General features: G+C 42.9%; 1 protein-coding gene across 19 annotated transcripts in view; it reads right to left on the minus strand.

Annotated features, from left to right (window-relative positions):
- tjp1a (tight junction protein 1a) overlaps window positions 1-16,627 on the minus strand; it is a 101,399-nt gene that overhangs the window by 25,309 nt on the left and 59,463 nt on the right. For 11 of the 19 annotated variants that reach the window (XM_079338918.1, XM_079338920.1, XM_079338927.1 and 8 more), the window contains 7 exons: window positions 3,647-3,703; window positions 2,494-2,618; window positions 2,254-2,356; window positions 1,768-2,095; window positions 1,518-1,624; window positions 674-842; window positions 375-510 (listed from right to left, as the gene is read on the minus strand). In XM_079338918.1, coding sequence (XP_079195044.1) covers window positions 375-510; window positions 674-842; window positions 1,518-1,624; window positions 1,768-2,095; window positions 2,254-2,356; window positions 2,494-2,618; window positions 3,647-3,703 — 1,025 coding nt within the window. Of the gene's footprint in view, window positions 1-374; window positions 511-673; window positions 843-1,517; window positions 1,625-1,767; window positions 2,096-2,253; window positions 2,357-2,493; window positions 2,619-3,646; window positions 3,704-10,003; window positions 10,034-16,627 lie in introns of those variants that run through there. The other 8 variants (XM_079338922.1, XM_079338921.1, XM_079338928.1 and 5 more) reach the window with 3 other exon arrangements.

Raw genomic sequence — 16,627 nt, forward strand, 5'->3', positions numbered from 1 at the left:
CATGTGTGAATAAAGTGTTTTTGTGGGAGATAATCTCATTTAAAAATGGTGAGAACATCTGGTACACTTCCACAGTTAGGCCCTCGTCCACCAGGGGAGGATGGATCAATCAATCTAAGAGCAAGGCATTATCGGAACTGAGAGACGCCTCCACAGGGAGTGTCATGGTTTATGCATGCAATGTCTTTATCTATTGATTTATGCATTAGTGGTGCAGGGTACTTACTCAGCACCCACTAACCTGCGGCTGCGAACATGATGTATGAAGTCAGAGTGGTTGGGGGTATGGATGTATGACTCTGGCATGTGTGACAGCTGAAGTCCCATCAACACATCTGCAGTAAGAGGTGTGTGCGTGTGTGTGCTTCGCTTACCTGCCATTGCTTATCTGCCGAGGTGAGTGACTGAGATGGTCCGATGCTTCAGGCCTGTCGGGTGACCGAGAACGACTACCTCTCCCGTGGGATCGATTGGAATGGTCTGATGTCAGTGAATGTATTTCTGAAATGTCTGTTGAATTTTAATTAAATATGGATTCGCATTTCATCAACATCACCTTTCAAATGACTACAATAATGATTACAATAACTTTGTAATTTTGTCACATTTTCAGCTAGTGAAATGAGATACTTGTGGCGTTCGACAAGAGCATTATATAAGTGTGTTGTCTCACCGTCTCTGTCGGAGTTATTGGCTGATGGGATGCTGTCATCCATGTCAGGAATGTTAAGCAGTGTGGCCCGCTCATCTCTCTGCACTACCATCTTCAATTTGCCCTTTGACCTCTCAATCAGCTTCTTTGCGTCAATCAATGATAGATTCTCCGTAACTGTGCCATTAATCTTTAAGAGGAAAAGAGCAAAGTCAGCTCAGAAACTGAACAGAAAAGTTATATTCACTGCATGATTTTTTTTTTTTTTTACCACAAGCCAAAGAGGCGTTGTGCCTGGTCACACATACACAAACAATAAAGACATCTGAGATATAGAAGAATAGTAAAAGCTATTAACACATTTAAAATGTTTAATATAATTAGGCTTACAATACTGTGAGTGCTGTCATATTCCTTATTCAAATATTTGTTGACACGGTTCTTGCTTTGCAATTGCATTTCAAAAAGAGAGCGTCTCTGCCTCTCTCAGAAAACTGGATCCACTAAATGGGATTTTGAATGCATCCCTATACTGTGAAAAAAAAAAAAAAAAGGATTTGTCCTTCCTCAGAGATTAAGTGTATAAAAACTCAAAGAAATAATGGAATGCATGGTATTTCTATTGGTGAGCCTGCATAATGATGAGCTGTGACCTCACTCTGAGTGATGCTTTCACCAGCTCACTGTTCAAAAGAGAAACATATAAACAAAACTTCATCCTGTCTTCCCTTTTACCACATCTTTCTTCATGGATTATTATGTAATGCTTCTTCTTGTGGACTTGTATCAGCTAAATTCCCCCATTATTGTGTTTTACCCCACCGTCATACTTCGGTTCCTTCATAGCAGCGATATTTGCTCGTACCTTAAGAACAACGTCTCCCTCCTGAATGTTTCCATCTCTGGCAGCAAGGCTCTCAGGAGAGATGTCCTTCACAAAGATGTGGCTGGCCAACCGCAATCCATATTCTACTTTCAGAGTTAAGAAGCATAACAAAGTAATGTTAATAGGACGTATCAATGTAATCATCACTCTGCAAAGAAGCATACCAGGCAAGACAACAACAATATATGCACATCCAGATTCTGAAGTCCTTGGACATTGTGTTGCCCACCTTCATTTTTGCGGGACTTGACCAGGGTGACCTTGGCAGGCCTGGGGGGAGCAGAGGAGGCTTGTGATCGACGATCAGAGCGTGGAGAGACGCTCCTCTCCCGCGAGGCACTGTGATCCCGCCTGCTGCTGCTGCTACGCTCACGGTCGTGACGCCTGCCTGTGCTCGTGCCTCCACTCGCTCCATCATGGGCACTCGGCCCGCCCCGACCATGCCGGGGCTCATAACTGTCTTCCTCATCGCTGTCCTCCTCCTCGTGCTCTGACATCGTCTCCCTGTCCCCTGGCCGTGAAACAGGGATCTGCACTTTCCTTTTCCGTCGAATGGTCTAGGAACACACGAAGAAGTTTGGAGAGTTACAAAGAAATAATGATTCTATAAGTAAGAACTCATTTGACTGAAAACATGCCATTAGACATCAGGTTTCACTGAGTCTGTTCACACAAATGAACGTTTGGTAAAGAACATTTTGAGTGTAAAACTTACTATCTTTGCATTTTTGCCACTCTTCCGGAGCTGCTGCACAGCATAGGCGTGTTCTACATTGTCCATAGAAACGGCATTGACCATCACCACTCGATCATTTTCTCTGAAACGATCCATCAGGTACATTATGTCAAAAAGATTGAGCAGATTAGAGGCGTGCGTAGAACACACATTAAAGTAATTATGAGGTTCAACTACTATGCTCAAAACAAATGTGTGGCGGGTTCGTTAAAGACTTACTGTAGGAGTCCCTCTGCAGGGCCTCCTTTCAGGACATCAGATATCACGATGGATGTCTCCCCGCTCTGGAAATGAGGGTTGTCTCGCCCACCTGAGATGGCTATTCCAAACCCAAAACCTGGAGCCTACACACAGAAATACAAACCGCACTGACTGACATGGCAAAAGTGTTGGCTGCATTAAGACTCTGCTGTTAACAAAAACAGATTATTAAACCCTCTGTAGGCTAATTAAAAGTTCAATTGCTTTCAAGTTAACTAATGTAATTTACTTTCTGCTTCTTAGAAGGGCTTTAAAAGACTGAGAATTTTTTTTAAGATAAGAACAAAGAAATGCATTTTGCAAATTTTGCTGTAAATGCTGCGAGAGATTTCCACGGAGGCTCTTGTTGACTGCTGTGTTTTATGCAAAAGCCAGACGCTAGGGAGAAAGCTGTGTGATGTAGATGGCTAATCTTACAACCACAACAACACCGGAGACCAAGAGACTGAGAACCACAGTGGGCTGCTCCTTCAGCCTCAATAAAGCCGCTAATAACTAGATTACAGCGAGCAGACCAGTCGAGACAGGTGCTCCACACAGTCCCACGGCAAAAGCAGTCGGCTAGTTTGCTTTCTGAAAGCAAAGTACAGTCAGAAATTCAGCTAAGGATACAATGTGTATATCCACTCATCATCCTTAAGCAATGTGGCTTTGGGTCGTTTTGTAGTTTAGGCACCTTCTATCCAGATGTTTAATTAGGTTAGGAGACACAATTTATCACAGCTACATGCAATTTTACAAAGGAAAAAAAAAAACCACAATCATTAAAAACCATCACCCCCCCTTCTCCTTTCTAGAGTTGTGTTAAGGAGATGAGTGTGTTGCCAACAGGAAGGAAATGAAATGAAGTAGTAAGGAAGTGGATGCTGCTTTCTGTCTTCCTCAGCCTTGTTTCCTGCCATCTGGGTTCCCTGACTATTGTTTCAGGACCACACATCCTGCTCCTACAGCTGGCCCTCTCAGAGCAAAGAAAGAGAAGACACGGACGGGCAGAGGACGAAGACGAACAGGGCATGTGAAGACCATAGAAGACGTGCTTCACCACTGGGACGTCAGAGACAGTCGGAGAGGGGGGAAGACAAAAGAGCAGAGAGTTATAGAGCTGACTTACCCTGTGAAGGGTCACTGTGTGCTGTTCCCATATAACCGTTTCCTCCATCGCTGCACTCTGTAACAGAAAACACAACCGGGCAATGATCAGTAACTTTAGTCACATTTATGTGCTGCACACATATTTACATATAATCTTGTACAATGGGTTAGGGTTAGAGAGCAGCCCGTGATCACCACGGTACACTGCACTACTAACAAAGGAAAAACATCCAAAAACTTGGCTCTAAACTGGTGTGAAATATAGTGAGTGAACGTTTGGGCAGTAGTTTGTCGTGGTTATAGTGATGTGGTCACTGTATCAGTTGGTATGTTAATGAATTCCCATCAGATACTTCTTTTAAAAGCAGGATTGGCCTAAAATGATCTGAACTTATCCAAAATATTTGGTGCTTTTGGGTAAATTCAAATTAAATACAGAATGCTGATTTTGTTGACATTTTGAATGGAAGTGTAACGTCACAGTTATGTTACCCTGATGCAGTCATTATTCCGTTCACACAAACTTTAAGGCACATTGAAACAGGACAAGAAATACTCAAAACACACACTGACTCATCAAGCACTGGTGACAAAACAAAGGCTGTCAGTAACTCCAAGAGTTCAACAGTCACGTACACACAGTGTTTCCATATCCTGTTCACTTTCAGCAGGCAGGGTTGTGGCTTGCCGAGCAGCCGTGAAGACTCTCGTGTATCTGCAGGACTAAATCCTTGAGTCCTAAAAGTCTACATGTGAAAAGATCATGAGTGACCGCAGTGCGAGTAAAAGGCCAACAAGGAGGCTGAGAGAGGTGCAGACGACTGAGAGAAGACTCGCCTGTGCTGCAGCAAAGACGGTTATTTATCTGCTCTTCTGATCCGGCGCACTGGATTCAAACTGAAGCTCGTCGGGCATCTTTCGCTTTCACGCCTCGTCTAATTCAGTTGCGTAACAAAGGTTTTCTCATAAGGCGTGATTCTTCTTAAAATAAAGGCTTTTAAAATGGTTTATTTATGTGTCTTCAAGTCCATCAATGTTTCATGTTAATGTTCTTTCACTGGCTATACCACATGAAGCGCTGACAAACAGACGACTCCTAAAGAGTGTGATCATGTGACTATTTTAACAGACGTCCATCTTTGTGTGTGTTTTGAGTTTTCAGAGTGTTCCTTCCTATTATTTAAATTACAGCGTCACGCTGCTTCCCTCCAGCTGATGAAGCCGTGCTGCTGTCCTGCCTGCCTGCAGGGGAGTGATGCTGCAGCTGTCTGTGGCAGACTGCTGAGCACAGTCTGATGTGGCAGCGGAAGGAAAAAAGACATAAACACAACCACACGTGACAGGGTGCTCATTTACTACACCTTCTATGATCAGCTTGTTAAAATGACACACCGTGTCATCTGTCCACTGTATCATTTGGATAATCTTAGTCCTTCACCCGTTAATTATCACCTAATCCCCAAACCATCGGACCCCATCATTTTAAACAGAAACTCCATCATTACAGTCATTACCTTCCCTAAAAATAAGCACACACTAGAAGGTTAATATTGCTTCATGCTGCAACTTCATATGATCGGGACACAGACCGAGAACCACCTGATGAGAGTGTCTGGTGTTTGTTATCCGCCCCAGGCACACAATACTGCGTGACACAAGACAACATTAAATAAGAGATACACACTGAAAATCTTTGATTCCCAAAGTATAAATAGACACCATGTCATTTGAGTTTCCTTTTTTTTTTAATGCTAGTTTGAGTTTTCCAAAAGTCATCTTTGTTGCTTATTTGGTATTAAGCCAAGCAGTCTCAGAGCCTCATTTAACTGAAGCTGTTTCGTGCCAATGGTGAAAAATACCCAGCCCAAAAATTTACAGAAAAAAAACTTTTTTTTCCCCTGTCTAGAATTCCTCGCCATGAGACTGATAGAACACTTTGATTTGAGTTTGATCTCATGAGTGGATAATGGATTTTTCCCCCCCATCAGGTTGACCTCACATGTGTGTTCTTTCAACCAGTTATTGGCACTTGCTACATGAGTCCAGCCATGATCAGATGACAGATGTCACTTGGGGTGATGATTCTGTCTTCGAGGTCGACATATCCAAGACAAAGGAAAGTGAGAGTAGATCATTAAACACCAGGCTGCCAAATGGGTGGACGTCTATAAATATCCTTAAACAATTATGGATTTCAAAATGACCTAATGTGAGAAATTGTGGAGCTGTTTGTAAAAAGGTCATATTAAATTCTTAGGGAATAGTCTCATTATCATATTGATAAAACCTTGATGGTTTGATTTAATCGAAACTTTTTTGAATCCTTCCTGTATTTTCATGATGTAGCTACACGTCTTATAAAAACTAAAATGCTCTTATGAAATTGTCAAATTTAGAGGGTTTTTTTCTCAACCTAACCTGTTAGATATGTATTTTGTTACCGATATGGCGAATGGTAGGGCCTATTGTCCAGGACTGAATGTTTAAAACTGTGACGTTCCTCATCTTCTCTCGTTGCTGGTTTGGTGCTTCTAAGGGGAATACCTGCAGCCACAGCTGTACGTTACACTGACGACTCATCCCACCCACATCAACCCACCATCACAGCACTGTTTTAACACCAGTTACTTTATTCTAAATCCTCTGGCACTGTGGTCATTAACATAAACTGCACCTACTGTACTGTCGCTGTCCTGCTTCAATGTTTTCCTTTCACTCTGTTCACTTCAGTTGGCCTTAACCTCAAGAACACACAGTTAACCCTTTGACCCTAATTTCCATGGAAGCTCTGTGTGGATGTTATTTATGTCCATAATTGGCACATAGGGCCAGAGTGTACCCCCCCTCTCTATCTCTCCCCCCCTCCCCTGTCTGCTCCTCCAACTCCCACAGTAACGCCGCTATTGTGTGAAGGGACCTGACCCATTTAACTGAGGCTCCCCCCAACATTCCCAAACACATCCATTCCTCCAAAGTGTTTTGTGAAATATTCATCAATCCGTTTATCCGTTCATTCATCCAACAGTCCAGGCAGTCGGGGGGGGGGGGGGCTACACCATGAGAAACATCAGCATGCTGCGCTCATGTGACCGGGCGGTCAGAGACGCAGGTGGCCTTGTCCTTGAACTGTTTGTTGCACTGATAGGCAGGGAGAGCAGACGAGGAGGTGGAAGAGAGGAAGGCTGGGGGGAGTCACTTTATCAACTTAAATATGCAGTAGTGAAAGCGCTCAGGACTGTAGAGGACGCACTCCTTTTTATTTTTCATTGCGTTTAAAAAGACACACACCTAAACGGAGCGTTCTGAGAGAGCTGCTTTCTACAGGGTCACAAACCTCCTCCTGTTGATTCATGTTATATTTGAACCAAAGCGACCACAGCATAGATGTTTCATTTAGATCACAGGGGACTGTTTGAAAAGAGGAAAAAGGGGGATAATATGTCCTCTTTACATACATTATTATTTAGGTTTTAAGAGCCCAATTTAATACAGATCTTAATTGAGGAACCAGAATCAGCTGTCTACGTTTTCAAACAAAAACATTAGCTCAATGTGTGCTAAATGTTGTCATGTAATGACAATTTAGAATAAACCTACCGTAAATTCCGGACTATAAGCCGCTACTTTTTTCTCACACTTCGAGCACTGCGGCTTCTACTCCGGTGCGGCTAATGCATGGATTTTTTATGGGGGACAATGAGCTTCTGCCGCAAAAACATTTGACTTCGTCACGTCGGATCTTAATATCAGTCATTTTGCGCTTCATGCACGCACCCTCATCATGGAAAACACACGGAGAAATACATATGATGCAGCTTTCAAGTTAAAGGCGATCGACCTGGCTGTCAAAGAAGCTAACAGAGCTGCTGCACGTTAAGATGACACTGACAGCGACAACAGAGACTGAGGAAGTGAGTAATGAAGTCATTCTGAGGCAGTGAATGGATGGACTTTTTCTTGTGAAATATATTACGGTCATCTTTTTCATCAGCCGTGTTACAGACACCGTCGGCTAGGCTTCGTATTGTAACGGTTCATGTTGTAAAGTCTGTAGTTGATAATGTGTTCATAATTCCGATTATGTGGAGAGTCAGTGAATGCACCAGCGAGAACGTGTTGAGTGGCTGTATGAGAGAACGCTGGGGGAGAGAGTTGGATTGTTACGGCAAGTTATGTGTTGCTCTCTGCTGTAAACGGCGTGGTCACGGCCGACAGTGATCGGGTTATTAAATTATTATTTGAACGCTCCTTTAACGTCCGTACGGACGCTACAGTATTTGCGGATGTTACCGGTAGCCTACGTCTGTGTAAATAGCTCTTGTTATAGCGTGGACACCTGCGGCTTATAATCAAGTGCGGCTTATATATGTACAAATACATTTATTTACTTATTTTTAGCCGGTGCGGCTTATATCCAGGTGCGCTCAATAGTACGGAATTTACGGTAGTCTTTTTTTAATGAATGAGGTCAGTTAGAGTGTGTTTTGCATATTAACACTGCCATCATAACACTGTTATGCTTCATAATGTCCTACAGCACTGTCTGGTTAGGTGTTGCTGGTGATCTAGACAGCTTGAAAGAGAGGTACGTGGCTCGCGTGCACCATTAGTCTACTAAACCCTTGACACATCCACGATCAACTACTTCATGAGGTAGTTTGGTCTGATGATGGACATCGAATAATACGGGGACATTTGTATCTAAATAAGCAGGTTCACTTCTGATAAAAACATTTGCTCAACTGCCGACAGCAAAGATGCTTAAAGAGAGAGAGACGCTGTCTAGCTCTTGTGCTGCCAAGATATTTGTCAAGCTATTTACTCCACTGGGACGATGGCTCTGTCTCTCAGATGACAGCATGACTGTAATTAATCAGTGCAATATGAAGTGCTTATTAAATGTGGCTGATTGAAAGTGAGCTATACTGAGGGAACGCTGCAGACGTTAACAGAGCTCAAATCTGCTGTTAGCTTTGGGTTCATAGGCTCTGAGGCGGTGGGCTAGCAGCTAAGTTGCACCTCATGTAGAAAGGCTTTAGTCCTTCGAGTGGACGGCCCGGGCTCGAGTCTGACTCATGGCTCCTTTCACACATGCATTTCCCACTGTCTCTCTCTTTCTCTCCGATGTTCTACTTTATCCACTGTCCTATCAAATAAAGGTATACAAGCTAATAAACTGAGTTCTTAAGAAAACTGGGTGAATATAAACAGCTCAAGAGGAGAGTATCTTTAGAGTTACAACTTACTCTCAGATGATAGTTTTGCTATCTTGTAATTTTGTTCCAGGAACATTTTAGATTATGGCAAAGTAAAGACAGTGGCCAAAACAAACAAAAAACACAAGTTTGTCTGGAGAAAGTGATAAAAATGACTGAGTGGAAACAAAGGATGAAGTTTATCTCTGAAGTCACAGAGTATTGGGAAACAATGGTGCACTTGATGTAGCACAAAGTGACGGCAGAGTATTTATACATCCATATTAGTCAGGCTTGAGCTCCAGCCAGTAAGGCCCAGGGCTGGGAAACAAAGAGCAGCAACCAATGACACACGTGTGTACTTGTCTGCACACGCACACACACACACACACACACACACACACACACACACACACACACACACACACACACACACACACACACACACACACACACACACACACACACACACACACACACACACACACACACACACACACACACACACACACACACACACACACACACACACACACACACACACACACACACACACACACACACACACACACACACACACACACACACACACACACACACACACACACACACACACACACACACACACACACACACACACACACACACACACACTATAGCCATGATCTAACAGTACAGGCCCTCTTTGTTCAAGCCACAGCCAGCCTGGCTTGGTCCTGCCTGGCCCACCATAACACACAGCTTAGAACAAAAGATAACAGCTCGCTCAGGCTCTTCAAAGGCAGAAACTAATCCAGTTCTTTTGGGCTCGTTGATGAACTGACTGACAAATGAGAGACGAAACAGGCAATATAATAACCCTCTGCAGAAAGCTATGACAAGCAGACTTAGCTCAGGCATGCAAGCTGTCAACAAAATACCTCGCAGTCTCTTTAGTCGTCAAACATAAAGAAACTGCACAAGCTAAGCACACACTGCCGTTATTTGATGAAACAAGTTTCATCAAGCATCATTTACATATTAAGCATTAACTACAGTTCTGTTGGGCAGTGGGCCCATCAGAGAGGAAACCTTCATAGAGCCGAATAAGGTGGTGTTAATGTTAAGCCTATCCACGACGCTACAGGTTGAAAAGCATTCATCCGGATCCAGATAAAAACACGTGGACCAGGGTCACATACCCAAGTCGGCGGCATTTAGTCGACAAACCTTCCAACAACACTGACTTTAAAGACTTGAAGGAGAAACTGTCCAAGCAGCAGCTGACAGTGAGGTCATCCTGTGAGTAATGTCATGAGCTGAGAGGAGGTTTAAAAGAAGCACAACACAAGCTCTTTATCTGAGCTCCACCAATGAAAGTGCTGTCCAGTGGTCCATTACTTATCACCTCTCCCCACACCCTTTATCTGAACCACAGGAATACTTCTGAAGGTGGGTGTATAAAAACTTAAAATCAGACACACAGAGGAGTAAGAAAGAGAGTGAGGACTGAGGTTTTTCTCTTGGAGAGAGGAGAACTGACTGATCACATCCGACTGTTCAGAGGTAACAAGAGAAATACTGAGCGACGCGGCTAACAGCAGCTGCAGCGTCAGGATGAAGACGAGCGCGCGGTACAATCCTTGACAAAGCTTTCGGTCAGTGTGCCTGCTCTTCTCTGATAGCCTGAGGCAGGATGTTAGCAGGAGCAAGAGCAACCGCAGCACCCACAGGAAAACACTCCACTTCCTGTTTGCAGGAAATAGCTCAAGCTTCCGGAATAATCACTGTGAACGCAATTGAAAATTCCTCCGAGGAGGGCTAAACTTGTTTCCAAATCGGTTATGGCCAATCAATACGGAAACTCAGCAAGCAAAGGCCATCTTTTTTTTTTTTTTGTGTCAGATTAAAGTCCAACCTCGATGTACGTGATTCTAATGGTTTACATCTAAAAAAAAGAAAAAGTATCGTAATCTGAGTTTTCATCATACCAGTCAAACATTTACACATTTGAATCTGACTCCTGCATTAGTGGCCCTGCCTTTAACTTGGTATACTCTTCACATGCATACTGCCCCCTAGGTTATTCAGAACTATGATCAAGAGTTGTCTACTTGTGATTCACCACCAAGAAATGACAATACTGAGAGCAATCAGGTCCAGTGTTTCAAATAATGTAAAACAAGGTGATGGCTTTCTGGTCATCACAAAACTGGATCCTAAAAGTGAGAATAATGTTGTTCTAACTTCACAGCAGCTCAACACCTCTCCATGTACGTCTTACTTTATCTTGCATTCTGCAACCCAAAGAGGGCCTGAGTTCAAAGGGGCAAACGGTTGATCCATCTCATTGTGTTTTTATTCAGACACACCGAGGTCACACAGTCGTTGATCCTGCTTTACAGTAAACCCACACGGAGCAGCCTAAAGTAGGAAAACTCCATGTGACGTAAATCCAGCCCTTTCTTACACAGAATAACAGCATGCGAGTCAGATCCCGTACAAAACACTCTGCACCAACATTTACACTGGCAACTGCACCAGAAACGCCACCCTGTTCCAGCAGCTCTCCCCGTCACTGGGGCAATAGTATCCATGGCAACTGTATCACCCCTCTAACTGGACCCAAAGGGAAGAGCGGGGTAGCAGTACACTTAAACAACACATAATTAGAGACAAAAGGCACATGCTCTTTCTGGAGGGCATGCAGTCATCAGTGAGCATATGCAAACGCATGAAAGTCGCTAATGTAAGCCCGACCATTGTGTCTGTCAGACTGTGCTACTCGTCGAAGTGGAACGCAAAATAACAAAGACGGCAAAATATCTGCCATCACATTCGGTAGCAGGCAGATACATTCTGATGAAGCCATTTTTAGGGTTTGTGACGGAGAGAGGGCTGAATGTGTGCACACACACATGGCTTGTGCAGATGAGGGCAAACAGCCAATAGGCAGATGACGATGATGCAGAGTCTCAGTCAGCAGCCATGTACTGATGTGCTGACATGCTCAAATATGCTTGAGTTAATTAATCTCAAACAGCAGCTCGACTCTCGCGTACGACTCCCTGAAAACATCTCCATCATGACTCTCCTCAACGTTACACACAAGGATGCACAAAAAAAACCCACCTCGGACTGAAAACGGTCTCATACAGAGTCCTTGCTGGAATAGTGAGGGGAGGAATAAAATAAAAAACCTATAATCCAGGCTTTTGGATTAAAATGTTAATCTGAGCCATGCTTCCTGCTGAAGACTATTGCTGCCGTCTCATGAAAGCAGACCGAGTGAATGAGAAAGATACATGGATGCAGATTTGAGAAAACTGAATACAGCTCCAAAGACAGATCGATGCTTTTACGTTAAAGCCTATGAAGTTTCCAGGGATTAACCATTTTCTTAATTAAATCACCATTCATCTATCGCATCCTAAATCAGTGGGTAATTCAAAGCGAAGTTCACACTTGAAGTCAAATAGCCACCGGTTATCTCTACGCTGTAACACTCTTTAAGACGTCTGTGGGACTCAACATGGTGCACACATGCTCTCCTATTTCATCCAGATTTATTAAACAGATGCCTTTAAAATGGAATTTTCTCGCCTATGCTTAAAAGAGACTATTAATCAATTGATCCATCATAAGCCTCCTTTAAGTCGTTACTGATCCTAATCAGTTCCACACACTGGGGGTATGCCGATTTTTAATTGAGAAAGCAACAAGAGGACTGGTTTTGGTAAGTGCCCTCAGTTTAGGTAGTAAAATAACAATCAACACAGAAATGAATCCATGATCTTTTGAAGCTGCCCATAAGGGGATGAATGGGCTAAAACGATGCTAAATTTAAAGCTCTATGTTTCCAAACTTAATGGAAATGGTCAGTTATTTATTCCCCAGTTCAGTTCAGATGGTTCATCAGCTCTCGATATGAAACAAGTGAACTAACATTTACGACTGTTTAATATCCATGTCACTGAAGCCTCCGGGTCAGGTGAAGGCGAAGAGCTGTTCAATAACCGATCCAGACACACATCTGGGCTCGGCTAGCATGTTTTCTGTCGCTTATCCAGCAGCAAAGTCATCACAGCTCAACCACACGTTGAGTTTTCTTCCTCGAGAGACGATCAGTGTTGAGGTCACAGAGGAGAGTGGTAACTTCTACTGGAAGTCTGACTTTCCACTTTGCCACAATCCTTCCTGCTGGCTTCGCTTAAGCTGTGGGGGGTTTTTTTATTTTTTTTCAGAAGCACCAAAGTTTCAAAGAACCTCTCAGAATTTTAGGATTGGGATCTGTCCTGTAGCATCCCCGCTACATATACTAAAAACAGCGTCATGTATTTTTGTTTCCTCAAACTAGATGACTGTTTGATAACATCAACGTTCAGTAGATCGTTTGGACAATCGGCTTTCTGCATCACAGGATCCACACTCTGAACTCAGAACAATTTACCACCTGAAATTAAATCAAATCCAATTTTTTTTTTTTTTTTACAAATAAAGTGGTTAACCCAGTGTCTCAGCACATTGTTTTTCAGAATAACATTATAAGTCATATTAAAATAAATGTGACTAAAAGGAATTACTTTCAGTTATGCCTCTTTGTTGATAATGGTTTGAGAGGAAATTACATCATGACTAAAGCCTGAGTGGTATTTCTAAAGGCAGCTGTAGTCAGCATTTATTGGCTTATAACACTTTCACTTACAGTTTCTGTTGGGACCAAACTCTGACATGCTAAGTAAATAACACGAAGAAGGCTGTAAAGACGGTTGTTGCCCTTTTGTTTTTAGACTGTTTTAGACTCTTATCAAAATCAACATCCACTACACTTGATCTGTTTTTGTGTCTGTAGAAAGCATCAGTAAAGGCCAAGGCAATGAAAGTGATAACCAGATCCAGGTGTGGAACCTTTGGATTCAGCCAATCACCATAAACACAACTATCAGTATTCCCACCCTACCCCTCCCATCACACACACTCGACAGGAATGTGCAGATAACATCTCTCTCTCTCTCTCTCTCTCTCTCTCTCTCTCTCTCTCTCTCGGCCTGTTTCTAATTCCAAACAGTTTCCTCACCTCACACTCTGGATCTTTCTGTCTCAGTCTTGTTTTCCCTTCTTTGGTTCACAGCCAAGGAGCCCAAAATGAAAAACAACAACAACATAATATCATGAAATAATAAGAGGCGCTGGGTCAATGTCGTTGCAGAGAAGTTAAATACTGAATATCAGAGAGCGTACCACTTACAAGCACCAGTGACTGTGGAGGCGAGGTGAAAAGGATTTATGGTCGGGCAATGATAATTATAGTGAATACTACCATGTGGTTTATAAAGTTTCAGGGAAATAACTACCGCGTAAATGACTTCAACTGACAGAAGCTGTCAGTTATCGTCTGCTGTAAAACACTTTCCCACAAGACGTGAGTTTTATTCAGGAAAGCAGCTCAGTAGTTTCAGTTTTAGGCAGACCACAGACAACTTTGATGAAATACTCATTCTAATTTGTTACTTCCTTTGTGACACACAATTACATTCAACATCACCGCCCCTTAAAAACCTTTAGGCTTTAGCACCTTGGAGTGAAACCCTTCAGTTCTTCAAGTGCCTTTACTTTGGATTTCACTAACCAAGAGTTTATGGACTATCTGTTGTGTTGTGAATATCTCAAATCAAAACACTGGATTTGGGTCTATAGGTGACGCTTTTCAATTGAGCCACAGTACCTCATGGACAAGCAGGGGTGTATACATATACATGTGAAACAAAGAGGTGATTCAAGAAGAGAGGTCTTTGAATGTGCTCATGTTTGCCTGTCTAAATACACACAGGATGGGCCAAAATTAGCAACAACCAGCAAGGGCAAATGTGGTCTCCCCTGGCACAATGAAACTGCAAATACAGAACAGGATCGAGTTGAAAGCGGCAGCAGCAGCAGCATTTGAATTCTCAAACTTAATGTGGAGCATGCAGTGGGAATATTTACAACAGGAACAAAAAAAAGCATAGGGCTTTCACATTTCAAGTTGCACAACAGCTTCCAAACTACGCAACTCTGAAGCACAACTCAGAGTCTGCAGAGTCACATGGTGCCATAAAACAAGAGGCCAAACCCACTCAATGGCATTCCCAAGCGTTCTGAGGACTTTGCTACAATAGGCATGTTGTGGGGCGGAATCTATAGTGAATTAATGAGTTACTGTTGTAGCGGCCATTTTCCCAGCCCTTAACTGGCAACATAATTACCAATCCTCAAAAGAGATGAGAGACAGGAAGGGGGTGCATGCATTCTTTAATGACACACAGAGAGCTACGATGACTTCTAATGTCATCCATAACAGAATTCTGCAGCACAACGACTTGTATCCTTCAGTGCAACTCGTGAAGAAACCACAATGAGCTGTAAGAACGAGCGGTCTTCATCATAAACATACAGTAAACTTACAGGACATCAGAACACTGTTTCTTTGCTCTTAGCTCAGCTTATAATAGCAGCTGTAACATAGCAGGATCTTCATCAAGGAGGTCTACTCTACATCAAGCTGCTGTGTTTGATGCGACTGCTGAACAAGTGCTAAGAAAACAATGACACTATTGTTGATATCTACTTTCAAAAGGTTTTAAGGGGAAAGTGATGATGACGCACATCTTTAATAATTAGTCAAAACTGCTTTACAGCAGATTAGAGCAGCCTGTAACGTTAGCAATATGAAGCTACGGGTTGTTGCGGCACGCAGACACCAGCTGTTAGCGGCACGAGACGGACGGACTGAGCGTGAACAGAGAAATTCAGAGAGATTCACGGATCACATGCAGCCGGCGGCCCGATCCGAAGGAAACCACGAATCAAGCTTGATCCATTTCCCCACTGCTAAGAAAAAAATACAACAAGTGTGTACGTTACTCTACTTCATTAGAACAGAAGTGTTCCGTCTCCAGTGATCAACCCAGAGGTCGATTCAGTGCACATCCTAAACTATATTTAGGTATAGTACAGTAAAGCAGATTGCTAAAAAGGAAAAAAAAAAAACAGCAGAGTATTTGCACATTGGATTACAGCTGTGGCACTTTATTAGCCTGCAGGCAACGCTTCAACTCTACAGGCTTAAGCAAAGCGTCGTGCAGAGCAGAAAACAGCAGATTAAAGATTTGCTAAGATGATGACAGTTTTTTTTTTTTTTTTGGTAAACTGGGAAAACAAACAGTGGCTGATTTGATGCAACGTGTTTTGTTTTCTCCACGGTGCTTCACACTCAAGCAGAGAGGAAGGGTAAAAAGTGTAGAGGAAACTACAGAGAGAAAAAAGGTGTTAAAATAACAGAGACAGGAGATAAAGATGACCACCGGCTTGTTTATAGAAGCTCACATGATGATGACATTTTATCTTCGCAAACATGTGAGTGTGAACTCGGTTTGTATTTAGCAGGAAAGGAAAGAAATCATCCGATAAGATAATACTAAGATTCACATTTAGGAGAAACAGAAGTCGCTGTTCTGGGAAATGACACCACTATAAATCTAGCAAATCGCGATGACTCTGCTTCATATCATCTGAGGTAGCGGACACTGTCTCCCACAGGCTGATGACTCTGTTTCCCAGACAGAAAAGACAGTCTTGCACTCCTTACACAGAAACCAAGAGATAAGCAAATGAACATGCAGCAGTGTGTGTAAAGGCATGTAGGGCAACAAGCCTTGGGATGAATCTGTTCCAGCCTCTTTCTCTCCTCCCTAACCAGCTGAGCCACGGCTGCCACATGCACTCTTTCTTGTCCATCCCCGCTTGCCCTCTCTCTCTCTCTCTCTCTCTCTCTCTCTCTCTCTCTC

Source organism: Symphodus melops, assembly GCF_947650265.1.
Source record: "Symphodus melops genome assembly, chromosome: 3".
NCBI classification, from domain to species: domain Eukaryota; kingdom Metazoa; phylum Chordata; class Actinopteri; order Labriformes; family Labridae; genus Symphodus; species Symphodus melops.